This window comes from Geotrypetes seraphini, chromosome 15, assembly GCF_902459505.1.
Source record: "Geotrypetes seraphini chromosome 15, aGeoSer1.1, whole genome shotgun sequence".
Classification (NCBI taxonomy): Eukaryota; Metazoa; Chordata; class Amphibia; order Gymnophiona; family Dermophiidae; genus Geotrypetes; species Geotrypetes seraphini.
In genome coordinates, this window is record NC_047098.1 from 56005726 (window position 1) to 56027614 (window position 21889).

Genomic DNA, 21889 nt, shown 5'->3' on the forward strand with positions numbered 1-21889 from the left:
GGAAACTTTATAATACAGGATATTCAAAATGTCACCCTAAGAAACTAAGAATTGCTCTTACATAATTTTTAGGATATAAAATGGAACCCTCAGTAATTATCAAGATGACAAAAATGTAGGTTTGTGCCTTCAGTTTCAGGAGCATTTGTGACACATTAAACCATATGGAGGATTCATTTGTCACTATTATACCTAATACCCAGAGCACAAAGCCATGCTTTGCTCACCTTGCAAATAATTATTGAGGGCTCAATTTTATATAATAAAAATGATATAAGGGCAATTTTTAGTTTCTTAAGGTAAATTTTAGAATATCCATCAAAACACATAAAGCAAAATAATCTGCAAAGGTTAACAGCCTGACTTATAACCAAGATTATGCAGGCAGTCAGATGCTCCACAAACGTACCTGAAGCAGTAGAGAGCCACAGCAGAGTCCGACTGCTTACAGGCTCTCATCACCAATCTTTCCAATAAGGCATGCAGCTCCTCTTTCATCCCTGTTGCACTCCGACAGTAACGTTTTGCTTTGCATAATTCATTCCTAAAGAACATTTCAAAAGGATACCAACTGTGAAACTGTGTTTAACGTAAGAATTGCTGGTGCTGGGTCAGATCAGTGGTCCATCGTGCCCAGCAGTCCGCTCACGTGGCGGCCCTTAGGTCAAAGACCAGTGTCCTGTTTGAGTATAGCCTTATCTGCGTACGTTCTGGTTCAGCTTGAACTTATCTAACCCTTTCTTGAATCCCTGGAGGGTGTTTTCCCCTCTAACAGCCTCTGGAAGAGCATTCCAGATTTCTACCTTTCTGGGTGAAGAAGAACTTCCTTACGTTTATATGGAATCTATCCCCTTTAAACTTTAGAGAGTGCCTTCTCGTTCTCTTCACCTTGGAGAGGTGAACAATCTCTCTTCAGTTGCATTTTGAGATGGCGAGGGGTCAATCAGAGCCTCAGTTAACCGCAATTTGCAGGGGAATATATATATATATATATTTTAAATTCTCGAGCCTTTTGTTTGCTGATGACCTGTTTACCCCCATTTAATAATACCTACAGGGCTAGGGGCTGCAGACCAAAGCTTCCACAATGCAGTGAATCTGTGCATTCAATCTGGCCAATAGGTGTCACCATTGTATGATGGTTGGGGCTTCGAATATTGACCTTGTATTCTATAAAGGCTGCTCTTCGCCAAGAGCATTTTACAAAAAAGTGCTCAGTGCTAATTCCCATGCCCAGCTTTAGGCATTAGGACTTACGCCTGCTAAAACCAGTGTAAATCCTGGCCTGCCAGCTGGGCATACAACACATGAATTCCATAACATGGGGCCTAAACAACTCTCATGGCCACACTCTCTTTTGGGTCGTATGTCCTGCCTTATAGAATAGCATGTAGGCAGATACGTGCATAATTCCAAATTAGAACCAATTAATGCTAATAATTAACAGCTCATCAATTAATTAATTTGTACACACATTTGCCCTGCATGTCCAAAGTTGAGCAGTCTATACAGAAACCAGGGGTCACTGTCTAACAGTAAACACATTACCTTCCTCTGAAAATTAGTCTGAAAGTTTTTACATGGGTAAACTTGGATTGATTATTATTACTCCTGTCCCTCCCACCCCTCCACTCCCCCCCCCACAAAGGGCAGGTACAGATATGCACGCTGTTTCAATGTGTGCTTGAAAGCCAAATTTTCAAAGAGAACCCCAATAACAGTCTGCTGTCCACAGGTTCACAGAATCTCTCAGGCAGTATCAAGGTTATCCCCCATATGACCCACTGGAACACAGTTTGCTTAGCCTGGGAAGAGGCCCTATCAATAAAACCACAGGGGGGGGGAAAAGGATGCTAACTTGAAAATGCTGGCCGTCTTCTGAAGGAAGTCCTGCTCTTGCTGGGTGGCATCGGAGCTCATACTTTGCTCTATTACAGACAAGAGCGGTTCGATGATGTTGAACACCAAGGGGTTCTCTGGCTGCTTACTCAGGAACACCTCAATCAAGTCTAGCACCTATGAAAAACAGAGAAAGGGACTTAGCTAACAGAAAGCAAGAATCTGGCACAGTTCCTCAAAACGGCAAAATAATTTCTTTAGCAGACGGTATTGGGTGCCGACTCCGTAAGTGATTTTCTTTACATCTGACAGGACAGAGAACAGATAAGTCTATAATATATGTTCTTACATGGCCAAATTTTATCCGTATAACTTGGAATGAGGTTATGTGGTCTCAGAAAGGGGCCAGAACTATATTCAGGAACAGCAAAGAACTTAGGCAAATCAGACAACTCCTCTTCCATTAAGGATAACAGAGCAGCAGGTTGAGGACCAGAGGGAGACTGGGTTCAAATCTCACTGCAGCTCTGTCTGGTCACTTAACACTCAACTGCCTCAGGAACACACAAATTGTGAGCCCTCCAGGGACAGAAAAATACCTACGCCACATAAATGTAAATTGCCTTCAGCTACTACTGAAAAAGTGCAAGCTAAACCCAATCCAAAATATAAAAGTTAACCAAATAGTCATATAAAAGATACTGAAATAATTTATGTATTTGCAGTATTATCTTTAGGACCGCTGAATGATTGGTCCCTAAAGTTTAGACCCAATTATCGTTTTATCCCCTTTGCAGTTATTTTTTTCATACTATTCTGTTTCATGTTTATTTATGTAATAACAAAACACATCAAAACAAAACAAAAAATATGTGTAGGATAACAAAACACATGCCATAAACTGAACAGAGTGTCAAGTCCCATCAGCAAAAATTGTTCATACACTTCTGAGTAGCAGCAAGTAAACAAGAGAGCTGCCAGCAAAGCTGAGTACGAAGGCACGGTTGAGCAAGTTAAGTGTTAGCTTTCAAACCCCAAAATTACAAAAATGTCAAACTTCTGGGCACGAGGAAGGGCAATTAGGCATCCCAGGTCTCAACAAAACTGCAAAAGGATAGCAAGAACCTGGTGGGTCAGAAATGGACCTTCCTGGCACAACGTCCTAGGCAACCTTCATAAATTAAAAAAAATCTCTCCAACTCATGTCAAAGACAGCAAATTATTACTTTGTATTTAAAACCGGAGGTTGATGGGTGAGAAAAAATTAAAAGCTCCCACAAACTCATTCTTCCCCCCTAAATTTCTGTGGATGCACTGACCTGCCTGCTAATCACTAAGCCCAAATATTAAGCAGTAAAGGATCACACACAAAAAAACATGGAAACATAGAAACATGATGGCAGATAAAGGCCAAATGGTCCATCCAGTCTGCCCATCCACAGTAACCATTATCTCTTTCTCTCTCTCAGAGATCCCATGTGCCTTTCTCAGGCTCTCTTGAATTCAGACACACTCTCTATTTTTACCACCTCTTCCGGGAGACCGTTCCACATATCTACCACCCTTTCCGTAAAAAAGTATTTCCTCAGACTACTCTGGAGCCTCTTAAATTCATCCTATACCCTCACATTCCAGAGTTTCCTTTCAAATGAAAGAGACTCGATTCATGCACATTACCGTATTTTCACGCATATAACGCGCGCGTTATACGTGTTTTTACCTACCGCGCATACCCCTCGCGCGTTATATGCGTGAGCGCGGTATACGAAAGTTTTCAAACATAGTTCCCACCCCGCCCGACGCCCGATTCACACCCCCAGCAGGACAACTCGCACCCCCACCCCGAACGACCACTCGCACGCGCTCCCACCCGCACCCGCATCCACGATCGGAGCAAGAGGGAGCCCAAGCCCTCTTGCCCGGCCGACTCCCCGACGTCCGATACATCCCCCCCCCCCCCGGCAGGACCACTCGCACCCCCACCCCGAAGGACCGCCGACTTCCCGACAATATCGGGCCAGAAGGGAGCCCAAACCCTCCTGGCCACGGCGACCCCCTAACCCCACCCCGCACTACATTACGGGCAGGAGGGATCCCAGGCCCTCCTGCCCTCGACGCAAACCCCCCTCCCCCCCAACGACCGTCCCCCCCCCAAGAACCTCCGACCGCCCCCCCAGCCGACCCGCGACCCCCCTGGCCGACCCCCACGACCCCCCCACCCCCCTTCCCCGTACCTTTGGAAGTTGGCCGGACAGACGGGAGCCAAACCCGCCTGTCCGGCAGGCAGCCAACGAAGGAATGAGGCCGGATTGGCCCATCCGTCCTAAAGCTCCGCCTACTGGTGGGGCCTAAGGCGCGTGGGCCAATCAGAATAGGCCCTGGAGCCTTAGGTCCCACCTGGGGGCGCGGCCTGAGGCACATGGGCCCAACCCGACCATGTGCCTCAGGCCGCGCCCCCAGGTGGGACCTAAGGCTCCAGGGCCTATTCTGATTGGCCCACGCGCCTTAGGCCCCACCAGTAGGCGGAGCTTTAGGACGGATGGGCCAATCCGGCCTCATTCCTTCGTTGGCTGCCTGCCGGACAGGCGGGTTTGGCTCCCGTCTGTCCGGCCAACTACCAAAGGTACGGGGAAGGGGGGTGGGGGGGTCGTGGGGGTCGCCAGGGGGGTCGCGGGTCGGCTGGGGGAGCGGTCGGAGGTTCTTGGGGGGGGCGGTCGTTGGGGGGGAGGGGGGTTTGCGTCGAGGGCAGGAGGGCCTGGGATCCCTCCTGCCCGTAATGTAGTGCGGGGTGGGGTTAGGGGGTCGCCGTGGCCAGGAGGGTTTGGGCTCCCTTCTGGCCCAACTACCAAAGGTACGGGGAAGGGGGGTGGGGGGGTCGTGGGGGTCGCCAGGGGGGGTCGCGGGTCGGCTGGGGGGGCGGTCGGAGGTTCTTGGGGGGGGGCGGTCGTTGGGGGGAGGGGGGTTTGCATCGAGGGCAGGAGGGCCTGGGATCCCTCCTGCCCGTAATGTAGTGCGGGGTGGGGTTAGGGGGTCGCCGTGGCCAGGAGGATTTGGGCTCCCTCCTGGCCCGATATTGTTGGGGAGTCGGCGGTCCTTCGGGGGGAGGGATGTATCGGACGTCGGGGGGGGGGGGCATCAGGCTTTCAGGATGGGGACAGACCTTCAAGGGGGGACAGTGCACGGAAGTCAGGGGGGGGTGAACGGAGAGTCGGGACAGCGCACGGAGAGGCGGGGCAGTGCACGGAAGTCAGGGGGGGTGAACGGAGAGTCGGGACAGCGCACGGAAAGTCGGGGCAGTGCACGGAAGTCAGGGGGGGGTGAACGGAGAGTCGGGACAGCGCACGGAGAGGCGGGGGAGTGCACGGAAGTCAGGGGGGTGAACGGAGAGTCGGGCAGCATGCGCGGTATAATCGTGAGCGCGTTATACCAAAGTTTTTGTGCTTATCATCGTGATTTCTGCGCGCTATACACGTGTGCGCGTTTTATACGGGTGCGTGTTATTTGCGTGAAAATACGGTAATATTATGTAGGTATTTAAACGTCTCTATCATATCTCTCCTCTCCTGCCTTTCCTCCAAAGTGTACAGATTGAGATCTTTAAGTTTGCCCATACGCCTTATCACGAAGACCACACACCATTTTAGTAGCCTTCCTCTGGACCGACTTCATCCTTTTTATATTTTTTTAAAGGTGCGGCCTCCAGAACTGTACACAATATTCTAAATGAGGTCTCACCAGAATCTTATACAGAGGCATCAATACCTCCTTTTTCCTACTGACCATACCTCTCCCTATGCAACCTAGCATCCTTCTAGCTTTCGCCATCACCTTTTCAATCTGTTTGGCCATCTTAAGATCATCACATACAATCACACCCAAGTACCCGCTCTTCCGTCGTGCACGTAAGTTCTTCACCCCCTAAACTGTACCGCTCCCTCTGGTTTTTGCAACCCAAATGCATGACCTTGCATTTCTTAGCATTAAATTTTAGCTGCCAAATTTCATACCATTCCTCAAGCTTCGCCAGGTCTTTCTTCATGTTATTCACACCATCTGGCGTGTCTACTCTAGTGCAGATTTTGGTATGATCTGCAAAGAATCTTACCCGACAACCTTCAGCAATATCATTTATAAAAATGTTAAAAAGAACAAACCCAAAAACAGAACCTTGAGGCACACCACTGGTAACATCCCTTTCCTCATAGCGATCTCCATTGATCAATACCCTCTGTCGCCTTGCACTCAACCAGCTCCTGACCCAGCCCATCACTTTGGGACCCATCCCAAGGGCATTCAGTTTATTTATTAGACGTCTGTGTGGAACACTGCCAAAGGCTTTGCTAAAATCTAAATATACCACATCTAGCGCACATCCTCTATCCAATTCTCTGGTCACCCAGTCAAAGAAATTGATCAGATTTGTCTGACAAGACCTACCTCTAGTGAATCCAAATTGCCTCCAGCCTGTAATCCACAGGATTCCAGAAACTTGACCATTCTCTGTTTTAAAAGCATTTCCATTAATTTGCTTACCACAGAAGTCAGACTTATCGGTCTATAATTCCCTACTTCTTCCTTACTTCAATTTTTTGTGGTAAGGGACCACATCCACCCTTCTCCAGAACAGAAATATTTGTTAAGCAAGTCGGCCTTTTCTTTATCAGCTTCTATCTATTCCTCCCCTTCACCTTTGAGTCTCACGACACTTTTGCACTTCCTTCTATCACTATATATCCAAAAAATGTCTTGTCTCCCCGTTTTACTACTATTAAATCTCTATCTACCTCTTCTGTCTGTGAAAGATGCTTATATATCACACCAATGTAAATATATTCACCATTCCCTCTTTCCAAATTGATCCACAGTGCCTCTTCCTTTCCCTGAAGATCCTACAATTGTGTGGCTTTAATATGATCTTTAGCTAAAAAACTCGGATTTTGTGAAAAACTCATTAGTATTTAGAATACACTTTCACAAGAAAAATGTGCAATGTCAAGTGGAAAATGAACAGCACAGCTTAGGCTTAATTATAGTGTGCAATTAAAAAATGGAGGAAAAATGCCTCAGACTAAGACCCTCCCATCTCCACAAAGGTGGTTGACAGGTGGTTAGGCGTTAACCTCGTTGGCAAAAAACTTCCGTTACACTCCAGGATATAAAAACCTTAAGCAGAGCTGTTAGTGCTAAAATAAGTTTCAACTTATCTTCTGTTGATTTTAACATATAATGCTACTCCCCCTCCTTTTCTTCCTACCCTGTCTTTCCTGAACAGATTATACCCAGGTATAACTATATCCCAGTCATGGATCTCCGTGAGCCATGTTTCCATAATCGCCACTATAGCCAACTCCTCTTCTTCCATCACAGCTTCTAGATCCAGAATCTTGTTTCCCATACTTCGAGCATTAGTATACACTGCTTTCCAGACATTGCCCCCTTTTCCCATCTGTGTAGAGATATTCAGTGATTTACTTACCTGAGAGCTTTGATCACCCTTCCCTATCACTTCTACTTTAAAACACTCTTCAGTAGATTAGCCAGTCTGCCGGTAGACACTTCTTCCCTTTTTTGATAGATGCACACCATCCCTGCTCAGCAGCCCTTGGAAAATCATCCCATGATCCAGGAAGCGAAAATACTCTCGACGACACCATCCATGTAGCCATCTTCAGGATGTGAGCTTCTCTGCCCTGGCCTTTATCCTTGACAGGGAGGATGGAAGAGAATACCACCTGCGCACCTGACTGCTTCACCTTCTTTCCCAGAGCCATAAAGTCACTTTTGACACGTTTGCAGGGGTAACTGGCAGTATCGTTAGTGCCAATGTGGATGAGCAGCATCGAATAGTAGTCATCAGGCTTGATGAGTCTCGGCAAGCTCTTCATAACATCTTGGATTTTGGCATCAGGTAGACAGCATACTCCTCATGACATCATGTCTGGTCTGCATATGGACGCTTCTGTACCCCTCAGAAAGGAATTGCCAACTACCACTACCTTATGCCTCCTAGTGGTCACGGGTCCAGTAACTTTTGAGATCTCAAGTTTTGGTACTTCCTCTCCTTGGGATGCTCTCATCTCCTCTACTTCCAGGACAGCATACCGGTTCTTCAGTTCAAGGGTGGTGTGGAGTGGCAACTGGCAGCCAGGAGGCGCTATGGTATGCTGTATTGGAATGGAAATAAGCTTAGCCTTCGTCAGTGATGAGCTGGCTGACCATTGGTAAAAAGGAGTGATGTCATAATGGTCATTGTGAGGGTACATAAGCAAGCAACAGCCTTTGTTCGGGGGAGAATCCTCTCTCCATATGGACTACTTAGCCTTGGAAGAGACGGGCCCCCCATATACAGAATGTTTTGCCAAATTGGTCATGCACAAACACTGCAATGTAATCTTAATTCTAATTTGAATCTCAAGTTTAATTGAATATAAATTAAATAAATATTATTTTGATGACATCACATGTCTGTGTATGAGTTACTAGCATGAAATACCCTGTATGTTGGGAAAGCAATGCAAATCCGCGTACTCAGCGGGGGGGGGGGGGGGGGGAGTCACTCTACCAATCTTGTAGTGTTCTGTAATCTGACCCATACCATCCATGCGGTGAGGGAAGGGAAGGTTGTTCCTTATTCACCCTGCTAGTCTTATAAACTACAGTCATTGCATCTGGGACAAGTCTTCACCAAGACTGAATGTTATTCTTGAAGCAACTACCTACCTACCTACTAGTCACAACTTTAAACAGACACAAAGGGCTTGATTGACAAGAAGATTCTTCTATGTGGCTTAGCTGAATAAATCTTCAGGTTTTAAAGAAACTCTCTTCCCCCCTTCCCCTTCCTCAGAGCAGGTAAACTCTGTCTTAGCAAATCACTGCAAATCACATTAAAAAAGGTGGGATTGAAGATGCTCCTGTGGCATGATTTAACTTAAGCCAATAAGCTCCTATATTCAGCACTTGCCACCTTAAGTGCTGTTTGACAGTTATCCAAACATAATTGGTAGCAAACCTATCTACATAAGTCCCACTGAATTTCTGGAGAAAGTTATCCAGATAAATATTACGTCTCAGTGGATTTCTGAATATGGGGTTCTAAGGTTTTTCTCCCACTGTTTGCCTAAGGCACAAAACAACTCAATAAATCAAATTAACCAAATCCCAGTAATTCTTATTTCTACCTCATAAATAGTTCCCTGACAGGAAAATTGTTGTTATCCCTCTGTTGCTGGTCCGTGATGCCACCTTTTTCTTCCCTTCCCTCACCCCTCCCCCACCCCCCGCCACTTAGAGGGGAAATGATAGAGACTTACAAGATCATGAAGGGCATAGAGAAAGTGGAGAGGGACAGATTCTTCAAACTTTCAACAACTACAAGAACGAGAGGGCATTTGGAAAAATTAAAAGGGAACAGATTCAGGACCAATGCTAGGAAGTTCTTCTTCACCCAATGGGTGGTGGACATCTGGAACGCACTTCCAGAGGGTGTGATAGGGCAGAGTATGGTATTGGAGTTCAAGAAGGAATTGGACAATTTTCTGAAGGAAAAGGGGATAGAAGGGTATAGATAGACGGCTACTATACAGGTCCTGGACCTGATTGGCCGCCGCATGAGCGGACTGCTGGGCATGATGGACCTCTTGTCTGACCCAGCAGAGGCACGGCTTATGTTCTTATGTTATGTTATGTTATGTTATGCCTGTAGGTGCATTTCTGTGGGTCTCAGCATCCACAAAAACCACTGGGAAAAAATTTGTAGGGTGGGTTCTTGCCCAGAAGTTGATGGAAGGCTGCAATGTGGATGGAAGGAGCAAATGTACAGATTTACTATTTTTTCCAGTGTGTCTTTCATAATTACATTGAATCATTCAGGGTCAAGTGGTCTAGGGCTCCCCACTTTACCATCACGGATTTTGATAAAACTTTGTATGCTGAATCATACATGACCCAAACGAACTCTGGTAAAGTTTAAGATCTGCCAGCGGAATACTTGTGAAGATATAGCTCTTTTTTTGAGTCAAAATATTTCCTTGATCTTTGAAGTTAAACAAATGAAACTTGGCAATCTTGTACAACTTTTTACGATTTATTCAATGGAACTCTTTCGAGCAGGGGCTGTCTCTTGTGTGTTTAAAGTACAGTGCTTTGTGTCTGGTAGTGCTATAGAAATAATAAATAGTAGTAGTAGATGAGGTCCGAGCAGGGCTTTGGAAGAACCCTCCACATGTCCACAGAATTAACCCTGAGTAGATATTAGGGATAGAACCAAAGCTCCTCTCAAACCTTGGTTTTGAAGTCTCGCCGCAGAATCTTCTCTTTGCGGTTCTTTTCCTTCTCATCCTTCTTAGCCTGGATCCGTTTTTGCTGGTCAGCAAAGAGAACTGAGAGGTTCTCATCCAATGCCATCATGGTCTCGTCATCAACCTCTTCGTCACTGTCATCTCCATCCTGCATTAGTTGTAGGAAAAAAAACGCATTAAGCAGTGGCATTAACTTTGGACCACAACAGGGAATTGAGCAAGCTGGCTCTTGCTAGTAAACCAAGCATCACGCGTGAAAATCTGGTGGTCGCCAAAAGGTATGTTTGCACTTACCAGGGCGTTTTCCCCCTGAAGAACCTGCATCAGCTGCTTGCGGAAAGTCTCATCCACATCTTCGTTCTCCTCGCTATCTGAGAGCCCTTCTCGGTATGCTTCCTCATCTGAGCTATCTTCATTTGACTCCTCCATTCCTTCCTCCTCGATCTGAAGAACAATAGTGAGCTGAGCCAACATTTCTCAAACAGATGGGGGCAACAAGGAATGTTTCATCTTAGGATTCGCTATTCCAAACCTATTTCTCAGATTCAAAAAATTAGTTTTAAAAAAAACCATATAAATCTTACCCTGCAAAATAACTGGTGTTAAATTTCAAACATTAAATAATATTTAGAGTAAGAGTGAGACTTTCCTGCTTATACGACCTCAAGAATGCTTCGATCGACCCAACAGTTTCTTCTTACAATTCCCTTTATACACCAAATAGTTTACAACACCACCCGTAATACCATCTTTTCAGTTGTAGCACCATCACTGTGGAATTCCCTCCCTATCAACTTAAGACAAAAATACAATGCCTCCAAGTTTAAATCAGGCCTAAAAACCTTTCAATGTCTAAAGCACTTCTTCAGCCTTAGAATTTCCCTCACTAGGTTTTACGCTTCTCTTCTCTCCCTTCTTCCTCACATTCTACCCACCCTCTTGGTTTATCCCCTTCCCTAATCCTTTATTTTATATGATGTAACCTTTTCCCGTTTTCCCTTTTGTGTCTAGTGACATCCTTTAATGTTTTATCAGTGTACATCCCACAGTTCTCTTTTTGTTTATTTAAACTTTTGTACAAAAGTTTTTATTTTATGTAAACCGCTTAGGATATTTTAGGCGGTATATCAAATGCAATAAACTTGAAACTTATATTATAAAGTGTATGTGTTGGACAGAGTTGAAGACAGACAAGGTACGGGGCAATTTTACTGACTTATCTTTGCCTGTTCAGGTAAACAAGTCATATTTGACCCAGTAAGGCTATTCTTATGTTCTTATCTCTACACCCACAGATTATCTCCTCGTAACACAGCTAGAAGTATGTGTATGACAATTTTCAGACAGCTAATTTGAGCATGTCTGGCCTGCAACAGTGGCTTTGAAATTGTCTTCAAATTCAGACTGTGTCCTTCGAAGACTGAAGAAGAATGTTAGCACCAGTGCCGGCTAGTTATTGCTGTCCCAGTAGTAAAAGGGAAGGTGTTACCATATCTTCAGAAGGTTGTTCCTTCCTTCTGTCCTTTTCCTCTGTCACCACCACAGCGCTTTCCTCATCCTCAGCATCTTCTGGGTCAAGAACCTAAGGCAGCATTTGCAAAAGAAAACAGTTAGACAGGATGTGATCTGCCCGAGGTGATCAATTAACAGCTGTGCTTGCAATAAAAATGGCATATGGGGGGGGGAAGCCTGAAGACTTTTTTATTTAGTTTGCCTTCTCTTGTGTTTAGCGACACCTTTTTATGTGTTTTATATATATATTTTTTTTTCTTCTTCCTTTTCATTCTTTTTTTTTTTTTTTTAAGTTTAAAGTTTTATTAAAATGTGTTATACCGCCAAATCAAATTTCAAGGCAGTGTACAGCCAAAGGTTAAAAAGTACATATATTTATAAATACAGAACACTTCCCCCCTCTTCTATTAAACTGCGCCAGCAGTTTGTCACGCAGAGAGCCGCGCCGAATGGCCCGCGCTGCCCCCGACGCTCAAAGGAACTGTATGAGCGTCGGGGGCAGCGTGGGCCACCCAGCGCGGCTCATGGCGCTAAAAACTTCCAGTGAAATTTAATAGAAGAGGACCTAAGTTTTGGGTTGTCAAACAAAGACTTGGCAGGATGAACAGACAAACTGGAATAAGAGGAAACTGGTAGAACTACATTATTTAAGTAAAAACTTAAACCTAAGCGATTCACATAATACTTACATAATCAATACAAATGATTTCAAGAAAAAAAAACCCTCTGTAAATAAAGTTGTCTTTAACACGTTCTTAAATTTCTAAATACCAGAAAGCACTCTAAGTGGTTCTGTCAATTATTCCTTACCTTTTGTTCTCTACCTTCTTTCTACCAAAACTAAAATTGTAAACTTTAATCCTTCCCTACCCCTTCCTGTTTGTATTTTATGTAATTATATTGTTAATTGATTTTTATTTTTCTTCTTTTCTTATTCAACCAACCGCTTTTATAAAGTGATCCCGCCCCATATGTTTTACCCTCTCCCCTCTCTCTCCCTTCTTCTTTTAACATGTAACTCTCCCCCCTTTCTCCCTTTTTCCCTCACTTTCATGTCTGTCCAGTTTACGTCCTTGGTGTGCACTTTCATTATTTTTTAATTATTTATCTTTTTAAATTGTTATTGTAAACCGGCCAGATACTTGTTGATGGTCGGTATATTAAAAGTCAATAAACTTGAAACTTGAACTTTGAATCTAATCCCCAACTGATTAATCGCACTATGCCAAATAAGTTCAAGGCAATTTACATTCAAAGAGGCCATAAAATCTACGGGAAAATACAAAAACAATCAATAATTTAAATATCATCATAACATGAATGTTACAACAAGTCATATAAATAAGTTTTGGACATGTCCTTTGATATGCCAATTTTGGAATGTTGTTTTTTCTAAAGTTGAGCAAATGTGGGAAAATGATTGGCATTGCAATAGTTATAACATATTTTGGATTTTTGATGTTAGACATCCTATTCTAAGAGGCCTAAAAGGCTTTCTTCAAAGAACAATTTTATCAGGTTTGAAAGTCATACTTTTATCTTTGGATAGGACCTTTAAGACCAACAATGGAAAGCATGCAATTATCAGAATGGGACACTAGACAGGGAAATGTTTATTGAATATTAACTCTGTAAATTTTGTTTTTCTTCTTGTTGTATTTGAAATGATTTTTTTTACTCTGTTTATATTTGAAATTTAATAAATATGATTTACATTTAAAAAGTTTTTGATTTTTTTACGAAACCTTAAGTAATTGATACCAGTCTTAATGTAAACAGGTAGATTACTCCAAACTGTAATGGCAACGTAAGCAAAAGAGGACTTGAGCTGTCGTTTATACCATACTCCTCTAATCTGTGGAAAATGTGGTAATAAAATGCCACATAATTTGGTGGAAGAATAATGCAAATGAGAAAAAAAGCAAAATCAGATTATCTGAAGAGTCGGTCTGTAACATACAATGAACTATGTAAGCTGATTTAAACTTAATTCGCCTCTCAACTGAAAACCAATGAAGATATTTATATACTAATGCAACACTTTCATATTTTTTTAGACCTAAAAATTAATCTAACCACAGTATTCTGGAGCAACTGCAATTACAATAATCAAGTTGAGGTGATGCTAATATTTACAGAACTCAAGCAGATACGTGTACTCACATATGCTGGATATTTTGTAAATATGTGCCTGTGATAGTTGGATTTTATAGGCGGGTGTGCAGATAGGCAGACTCTGGGCCAAGCAAGGATAAGGTGCATATTTAATACTATAAGTTACGTAAGTAACACCAGCACTTAAGCGCCACACCCCCTTTTGAGATACACGCTATGGGAGTTAATAATGCATAACCAGATGCAATGTGTAAATATTAATGAGTGCAAATCGTTGTTACCACCCAATTATTGATGTAATTGAGCTTGTTAAGCAATTCATTTATGTGTGCATATCAGGCAATCACACAAATCTGAGCATCACATATAGAATCTGAGGGGAGGAGGGGCATATGGAAAATGAGAGGAAAGTCAGTGGCACTAAATATTAATCTAATCTTGACATTTCTATACTGGGATCCAAAGCGATTTAGAATAAATAAAAAAATAAAGGCATTAAAACAAATTAGGCATTAAACTTTTAAAATAAAGTTTTAAGATGTTTACAAAACAAAGTAACAAACTATTTTACTTAATGAAACAGGGAGAGTTCTCCATACTTGCACTGCTTTGTAAGAAAATGAGTTTTCTAAAAATGTTTTGAGTTGGACAGCTTTGAAAGATGGAAAATCCAAGACACAGTTTTGCTTCAGCCTATTTACTGTTTTGATGCCATTAGAAAAATTAATTAGAAAAAAAAGAAAGTCTGCATTTAGTAGTTTGAAAATAAAACAAGTTTGTTTAAAATCAATACACGCTTGCAATGGAAGCCAGTGAAGTTTGGCAAAAAGGTGAAACAAGGTCAAACTTTTTAAATACAGTATTAATCTTGCAGCCATACTTAGAATAAGTTGTAGGTTTTTAAAAAAAATATATGATCAGTAATTCCTTCATAAAGGAAGTTACAGGAATGGCCTGAACTAGAAGAGCAAAGTGCTTTTATGAAAAATCTTAACTGTTTCATTTAAAAAACACATTTTTAGCCACATTTACTTGGGGTTCAATAGTTAAGTAGTCCAATATGATTCCCGAAACTTTGGAGGTAGAGTCAACTAAGAATATCATTTTTATTTAAGGCTATTTTTGAAAGAGTGACTTTGGACTTCTATATATCACTGTGTCAATATGAACAGCAGGCCTAAACTAAGGACCTCTTTTACAAACAAAGGCACGCTAAGCGTTTTAGTGCGGATTTAGTGCATACTAATGCATCCATAGGATAACATGCACGCATTAGCATTTAGCGCGTAATAATATTTAGCGTGCACTAAAAAGCATAGCGCACCTTTGTAAAAGAGGGGGTAATCTCTAACTTATCTGGAAAGCGGGTAAATTTTGTAATTGTTCACTGGTTTATACCAAATAATTGTTAATTATTCTCTGCACCTGCATTGCATAAATTGATCTGAACTGTTTTCTGATATGCTGTAACTTCGCTGTAAATGTACAGTCTCTTGACCTGTAAACCGCTCTGAACTGTTTTGTGGTATTGCGGTATACAAAAATAAAGTTATTATTATTATTATTATTATTAAATATCGCCACTATCTGGAGAACTGGAAAGCCTGTTCTTACACTGCCCCCAAACCCTGCCCCTTACTATAAAGATAGTATCTAGTCATTCAAACTGATTTTTGACCCAATACTGTGCTTATAGGGGACAAAAATCCACAGATTGGAAGCTAAAATGTTCACCTGCTGCTCATAAATGTATAACTTAAAATTAAAAGTTATAACACTTGAGGCTGCTTCCTTCTTTCCTGCAGCCTAGGCCAGAGTGTCGTGATGCAAAGCATGTCACTACAATCCTCAGGCCCGGACTGCAGTGAAAGACAAATGCTGCCTCCACAACAGCCTCGACCGCAAAATGAAAGTCAGGCTCAGGATTTGAACCCAAATCTTTTGTTAACAGCACCTGGTATTATTTATCTGATTTTGAGCCCGGGTCAAAGGACAAACATTCCTTCCTTCTTTCCACATCCCCAAACCTTGCAGCATAGGTGTTACTAATACTGTGAGTGCCAACAAACAATCGCTCTGTGGATCAATTTCTCAATGGAGGTGGGAGAGCCATTTTGCATTTCTCTCTCCTTCCAGCTACTAGTCTGCTCAGTCCCATTTCAGAAAGCTAAACTTTTTTATTAGTAAAGAGTATTCTTTAGACATTTTTGTGCTACTATTCACAGAAAGCTAACTAATCAGGATCTGAATAGAGTGGGGAAGGGAGAAATGTGCTGATCTTCTCCAGTGGTGCTACTACTTCTTAGGATCTCCACAGGTCCCATGCTTATGATATCACCAATCACCAGGGAAATAGTCAGATGACATCAGAACACCATTAGGCAGGCCTATTTCAGTTTTTATTTTTGTATAACTGAAAAAAAAAATTCAGTTTATACATCAGCAATGTTTTATGAGGGTATTTTAGTTATAACCAAAAATCAGAATTCTTAGAATGAGCAAGGTTTTATCACAGAGAACCAATCCAAATACTGCTATTACCCAGCACTACACTTCTAAATATAAGCCCAGACAGCTGGAAGGGCTCGGGTCCTACGCACAGCAGTGGCAATCACAAACTGAGGAAAATCGGCGTAGTACAATCGCTCCAACTCCAATCATTGACCCACATATATATTTTTTAAGGCATTTTCAAAAAGCAATTAAAACAGCTAACCCACAGCCGGGTTGCATAAAAGAAGTGCAAGCCAGAAACTGAAAAAAAACAGCAACCAAACTACTTAGCTTTTATGGCTGACTTTGCTGATTTATCTTTATAGAAGAGTGCAGTCACTAGTGTAGATTTGCCGACGCGGCCAGCGTTTCGCGGAAATAATTAATCAAAAGCATCCGCTGTGTCAGGGCCACCAGGATGTTCAAAAAGTCAAGGCTTCATGTAGACAGCTTGATCTGCCCTTAGCAGATGAAAAAATGGTGGGTCAATGATTGGAGTTGGAGCGATTGTACTACGCCGATTTTCCTCAGTTTGTGATTGCCACTGCTGTGCGTAGGCTCCGTTTCTGAGACCCGAGCCCTTCCAGCTGTCTGGGCTTATATTTAGAAGTGTAGTGCTGGGTAATAGCAGTATTTGGATTGGTTCTCTATTATATATGTATATATACTGCTGGGGTATTTTGTTGTAGGGTATACACAAGGTTTTATCACACCATGCTTCGAAGAACAAACTTTAGCTGTACTATTTGCAAAAATCTTAAACGCATCTCTATCAGTTGGTAACACACATATCTGCCAAGTTCCTATCAGACTCAGGGATGGCTTCGTGAGAATTCAGTGCTCATTTTAGGTTGTAGCCCATCCATCAATCAATGAAGTATAACATGGGAGGTGAAAGTCATTCCCATTGCATTGGGGCAGACAGTATGTAAAATGAATATAGAAATTAGCAATCAGGAGCTATGCATTCCACAACTACCAAGTGACCTAACACCACAGGGTGGAGTTTTGAAAAGTTATGCTCAATATTGCAGGGGCTGGAAAAAAATAGTCATTTCCTGTCTCTACACGACCAACTTACATCCAGGATTAGCTGCAGGCCTTGCTTGGTCATGTGTGGACATATCCGGTTGAAAAAACTTTTGGAAACCTGTCGCAGCAGTCGGCTGGGCTGAGCAAAGAGCGATAGTAGGATTTCCACTACTACCTCTACCCACTCTGGTTCATCGTCTTTGTACAAAAGAGAAAGAGAGCAGAAGGTCAGTAAGAGGATTGACATTGATTGCTTCAAAATACAATAGGGACTGGAAGGTTCAGAGCACTGGCAAAAGTTTGTAGAGTTTTAATCACTGGCTTATTTCAGGATCAGGTCAGCAACAGAAGCAAACCTGTCACCCCTGAAAACAGTACGGTGACCAAGGTATGTAAAACACACAGGGACTGCACACACATGGAGGCCTAGTGATACTCTCAGCCGTAGGTGGCTCTTAAAACAAATGCAAGGAAGTTTTTCTTCACCCAAAGGGTCGTGGACACTTGGAATGCGCTACTGGAGGAAGTGATCGGGCAGAGTACGGTACAGGGATTCAAACAGAGACTGGACAGATTCCTGGGGGATAAAGGGATCGTGGGATACTGAGAAAGTATAGTGGGATACTGGGATACTGAGAAAGTATAGAAACCCAACCAGGTCGTGCATGTGCAAGACCGGAGGGCTAGGACTTCGATGGGAAGATAGGACTCATCAGGAAACCAAGGTGGCATGGGGGCCCCTTCTGGTGATTTAGACAGGTCATGACCTGTTTGGGCCGCCGCGGGAGCGGACTGCTGGGCGTGATGGACCTATGGTCTGACCCGGCGGAGGCACTGCTTATGTTCTTAAACAGCAAAGTTAGGCATGGAGTAGAATGGGGAGAAGCTTATATTGTTATTTCCAGTACCAGATTTCTAATAGGCACAACAGAAAATGATCAGTATGTGTATGTGTGTGTGTGGGGGGAGGGGGGGAGCTGCCATCCTGCCATAGAAAACCCACATTCAGCACTATCTGAGGATGATGCATGATCACATCATCAAAAGGTATTCTCTCCACACGTTAGTACCTTGTCATTTTGGAGAGGACAAGTGCAAATATAGAAAAGGAGGATGGCCAGAAGATTAGATCTGTCCACTTTGTTTTGTGGCTACATGGATAAGACCTTAGCACCATCCATGAGTAATAAATTCACTTATTAAAAAAAAAGAAAAAAGGAATTGTAGACATAAGAGAAAGAGAGACCACAAGTGTGGCATAGTGGTTAGAGCTACAGTTTCAGCACCCTGTGGTTGCGGGTTCAAACCCACACTGCTCCTTGTGACCCTGGACAAGTCACTTCATTCTCCATTGCCCCAAGTACATTAGATAGATTGTGAGCCCACCGGGATAGATAGGGAAAAATGCTTGAATACCTGAATAATTTGTAATCCGCATAGAATTGTTGTATATGCGGAATAGAAATAATTAATAAAATAAATATATTTTATAAAATGACCCTCCATCTGTAAATTCTACACAGCCCTTTAAATAGATATAATTCTGTATAACATAATAAGCAAGTAGAATTCTAATGACTCATGATCATTATTACACCAGCTCTTCAGTCATATATTGAAGATCGAGATGTGATATAGCCTATCCTTCCCCTTACAATATACAAGTAATACTTCAGAAAGTCAGTTCTGGTCTGGGGGCTCAGGACCCTTCCCTAATTTATTGAATGATTTATTTACTGTCCATTTGTATCTCAGTTTGCAGAGGAATTTGGTAGCCATTTTGTCTTCAAGACCTGCCTTCAAGGGAAAATGCTTGAAGTACCTCTATGTAAACCGCTTTGAGTATGGTTGTAAAAAGCTACAAAAAAGGCGGTATACAATCCCAATCCCTTTTCCTTTTCCATGAACAATGCTGCTTTCCAATCAGGCAGGTCTCTTAAGGCTGCTGCTCCTTCTCCACTTTGGGCCCTACTTGATTTCTAGCACCACAGCTCAGGCCAGTCTGACAGACTCTCACCTGCCACTTTACTTTTCTTCTTCTGCTTTTTCTTCAGAGCCTTTTCGATGCAGTTCTGGAGGTCAGTCAGCTGATCCACACCTTCCTCCGGTGTCTAGTCAAAATAGCGAGAGAATGTTTTAAAAAGTCGCTTAAAGAATAAAACCACCACTCAAGTGTACTAGTTTGTGTCTATTAAAAATCAGAGGGAGAACATGTTCACATTGAGAAAAGGTGTACTGGTAATTTTTACCACACACCTTTGAGCTAGTTCACAAAAAGAAGGAATATGTGTTTACATTAGAGAATGACAGGGGGGAAAAAATATGACCCCCCGTCCCTACCGACCCTGTCCCCGTACCATCCCCACAACCACTGTCCCCACCCCATCCCCGTCCCCACTGTCCCCGCAGCATCCATACAAGCCTCAGTACTGAAATATTTAGCTTATTCCTTCCTTATAAATCAAAATTCTGGCTGCTGAACTAGAGAAAGAGATGTTCAGCTGGCAGGGCTTTGTTTATAAATTTTTATCAACACAACTAATATACTACTTTATCCTTAAGCAATAAATATAAATTTTTTTCTACCTTTGTTGTCTGGTTTCTGCTTTCATCTTCTCCTCATTCATTTCCTTCCATCCACTGTCTGCCTTCTCTGAATCTTCCATGTGCTCTGTTACTGTGCCTCTCCATCTCTTCCTCCACCCCCCAGCCCCAATTGGTGTGGCACCCATCTTCTTCCCTCCACTCCCCCCCATAGTCTGGAATCTCTCTCTTCCCCAGTTCCCATCAGCGTCTATTCCTCCACACCCCACCTTCCCCAGTTCCCTTCAGCGTCTGTTCCTCTCCACCCCACCTTCCCCAGTTCCCTTCAGCGTCTGTTCCTCTCCACCCCACCTTTCCCAGTTTCCCTTCAGCGTCTGTTCCTCCCCACCCCACCTACCCCAGTTCCCTTCAGCGTCGGTTCCTCTCCACCTCACCTTTCCTCCCTCCTTGCCCTTTACCTTCGCGGCAGGCAATTTCTAAATGTGTTTCCTACCAGCAGCAGGAGCGTTGAAATCGCGTGTGGTGGCAGGAAAGGTCGTATCTGATTCAACTTCCGGTTGCGTCAGAGATTACCTTTACGGCAGCCACACGCGATTTCAACGCTCCAGCTGCTCGTAGGAAGCACATTTAGATAAATTGCCTGCCATGAAGGTAAGGGGCAGGGAGGGAGATGCTCAGTTGGCGATAGGGCAGCAGCAATCCGTAAAGAGGGAGATGCTTGGGCGGCTATCAGTAAGGAGGGAGGAAGTGAGGGAGTGCAATCGGTGACCGCGCACGTTCCCTCCTAAACTGTGGAGGCAAGGCCATTCACTGCTCCACGGGGCGGTGAATGGCCTTGTCTCTGTATCCACGGTGAACACTGTTTTCACCCCCCCCCCATTTCAGTGGGTTACCTGCGGTCACCTGCGGCTTACCGTAGGTAACAGCCACCATGTCATTCTCTAGTTTACATTCCCTTTCAAAACTGTTTGTGGGCAGACCAGATGGGCCATTTGGCCTTTATCTGCCATCATGTTTCTATGCAAAATACCGAGAGGCCCTGCTTTTCGTGCAGTAATATTTTTGATGAAAACCAATATGCAAAGATTTAAAAATAAATTCTACTCATCTCCACCTCCACCTCAAACTTCTTCATATTGCAGCTAAAGCATGCACACTGTCAAGCACCACATGTAGGTTTATCCAGATGGACGGAGGGCAATTTTCAAGCTCATGGCTTGGAAAGCTACCCTGTAGATCAGTGTCTTGCAAACATTTTCCAGCCGCAGTACACTAAAGAAGTGGTCGTGGCTCGAGGGCACCCGGAAGTGCATAGACGTCGATGTGATGACGTCAAGTGCATGCATGATGTCATCACATCGACATCTGTGCATGCATGAAGACCCTGCAGACGGGGCAGTGTTGGAGGGGTCAACAGGAAAGGCACGGAGAGCAGTAGAGATGCCGAGAAGGAGGACAGGCGCCGGCTGTCTACAGGACTTGCCTCTCTCCCCAAGAGGCACATCTTGAAGGAAGTAGCCGGTGCTGGCGACTCTCCTCCTCGCCAGTGTCTCGCGGCACACTTCAAATCTCGTTGCGGCACAGAGTTTGCGATTCACTGCTCTAGATACTTAACAGTTGTGAATCTCATAAAACCAAATGGTAGGAAAAGTTTTTGCATTTAAAAGAGCTTTTATAAAAAATCACCCACAAGTTTAATGTGCAAAAATTGTGCATGACAATAAGAACACACGTACGTTTATGCAAATCCCCCTAGATTCTATATATGGCAACTAAAGTTGTGCATACAAATCCGTGCACTTTGCTGATTTGTGTGCGCAACTAAATTAACAAGCATCAGCACTAATTGGCACTAATTAGAATTTAAGCGCGCAACTTCCTAAATGTATTCTATAAAATCGTGCACATAAATTCTGTCTTTTAAAAAGTTCCATACATTTGTTCTGGTCATTGAAATAAAACTGATTTTACAACCCAAAATCTGGCACTAAATCCTTTTAACCAACCCTTCTAAGCTGCCCCAGACCTGGTGAAAAATTTCTCATATTGAGGCC

The 21889-nt window shown here is 43.2% G+C and overlaps 1 protein-coding gene across 2 annotated transcripts in view; it reads right to left on the bottom strand.

Moving 5' to 3' along the window:
* MYBBP1A (MYB binding protein 1a) overlaps nt 1–21889 on the bottom strand; it is a 91039-nt gene that overhangs the window by 22315 nt on the left and 46835 nt on the right. For both annotated transcript variants that reach the window (XM_033921276.1, XM_033921275.1), the window contains 7 exons: nt 19309–19402; nt 17341–17489; nt 11629–11721; nt 10434–10583; nt 10123–10287; nt 1859–2016; nt 410–544 (listed from right to left, as the gene is read on the bottom strand). In XM_033921276.1, coding sequence (XP_033777167.1) covers nt 410–544; nt 1859–2016; nt 10123–10287; nt 10434–10583; nt 11629–11721; nt 17341–17489; nt 19309–19402 — 944 coding nt within the window. The remainder of the gene's footprint in view (nt 1–409; nt 545–1858; nt 2017–10122; nt 10288–10433; nt 10584–11628; nt 11722–17340; nt 17490–19308; nt 19403–21889) is intronic.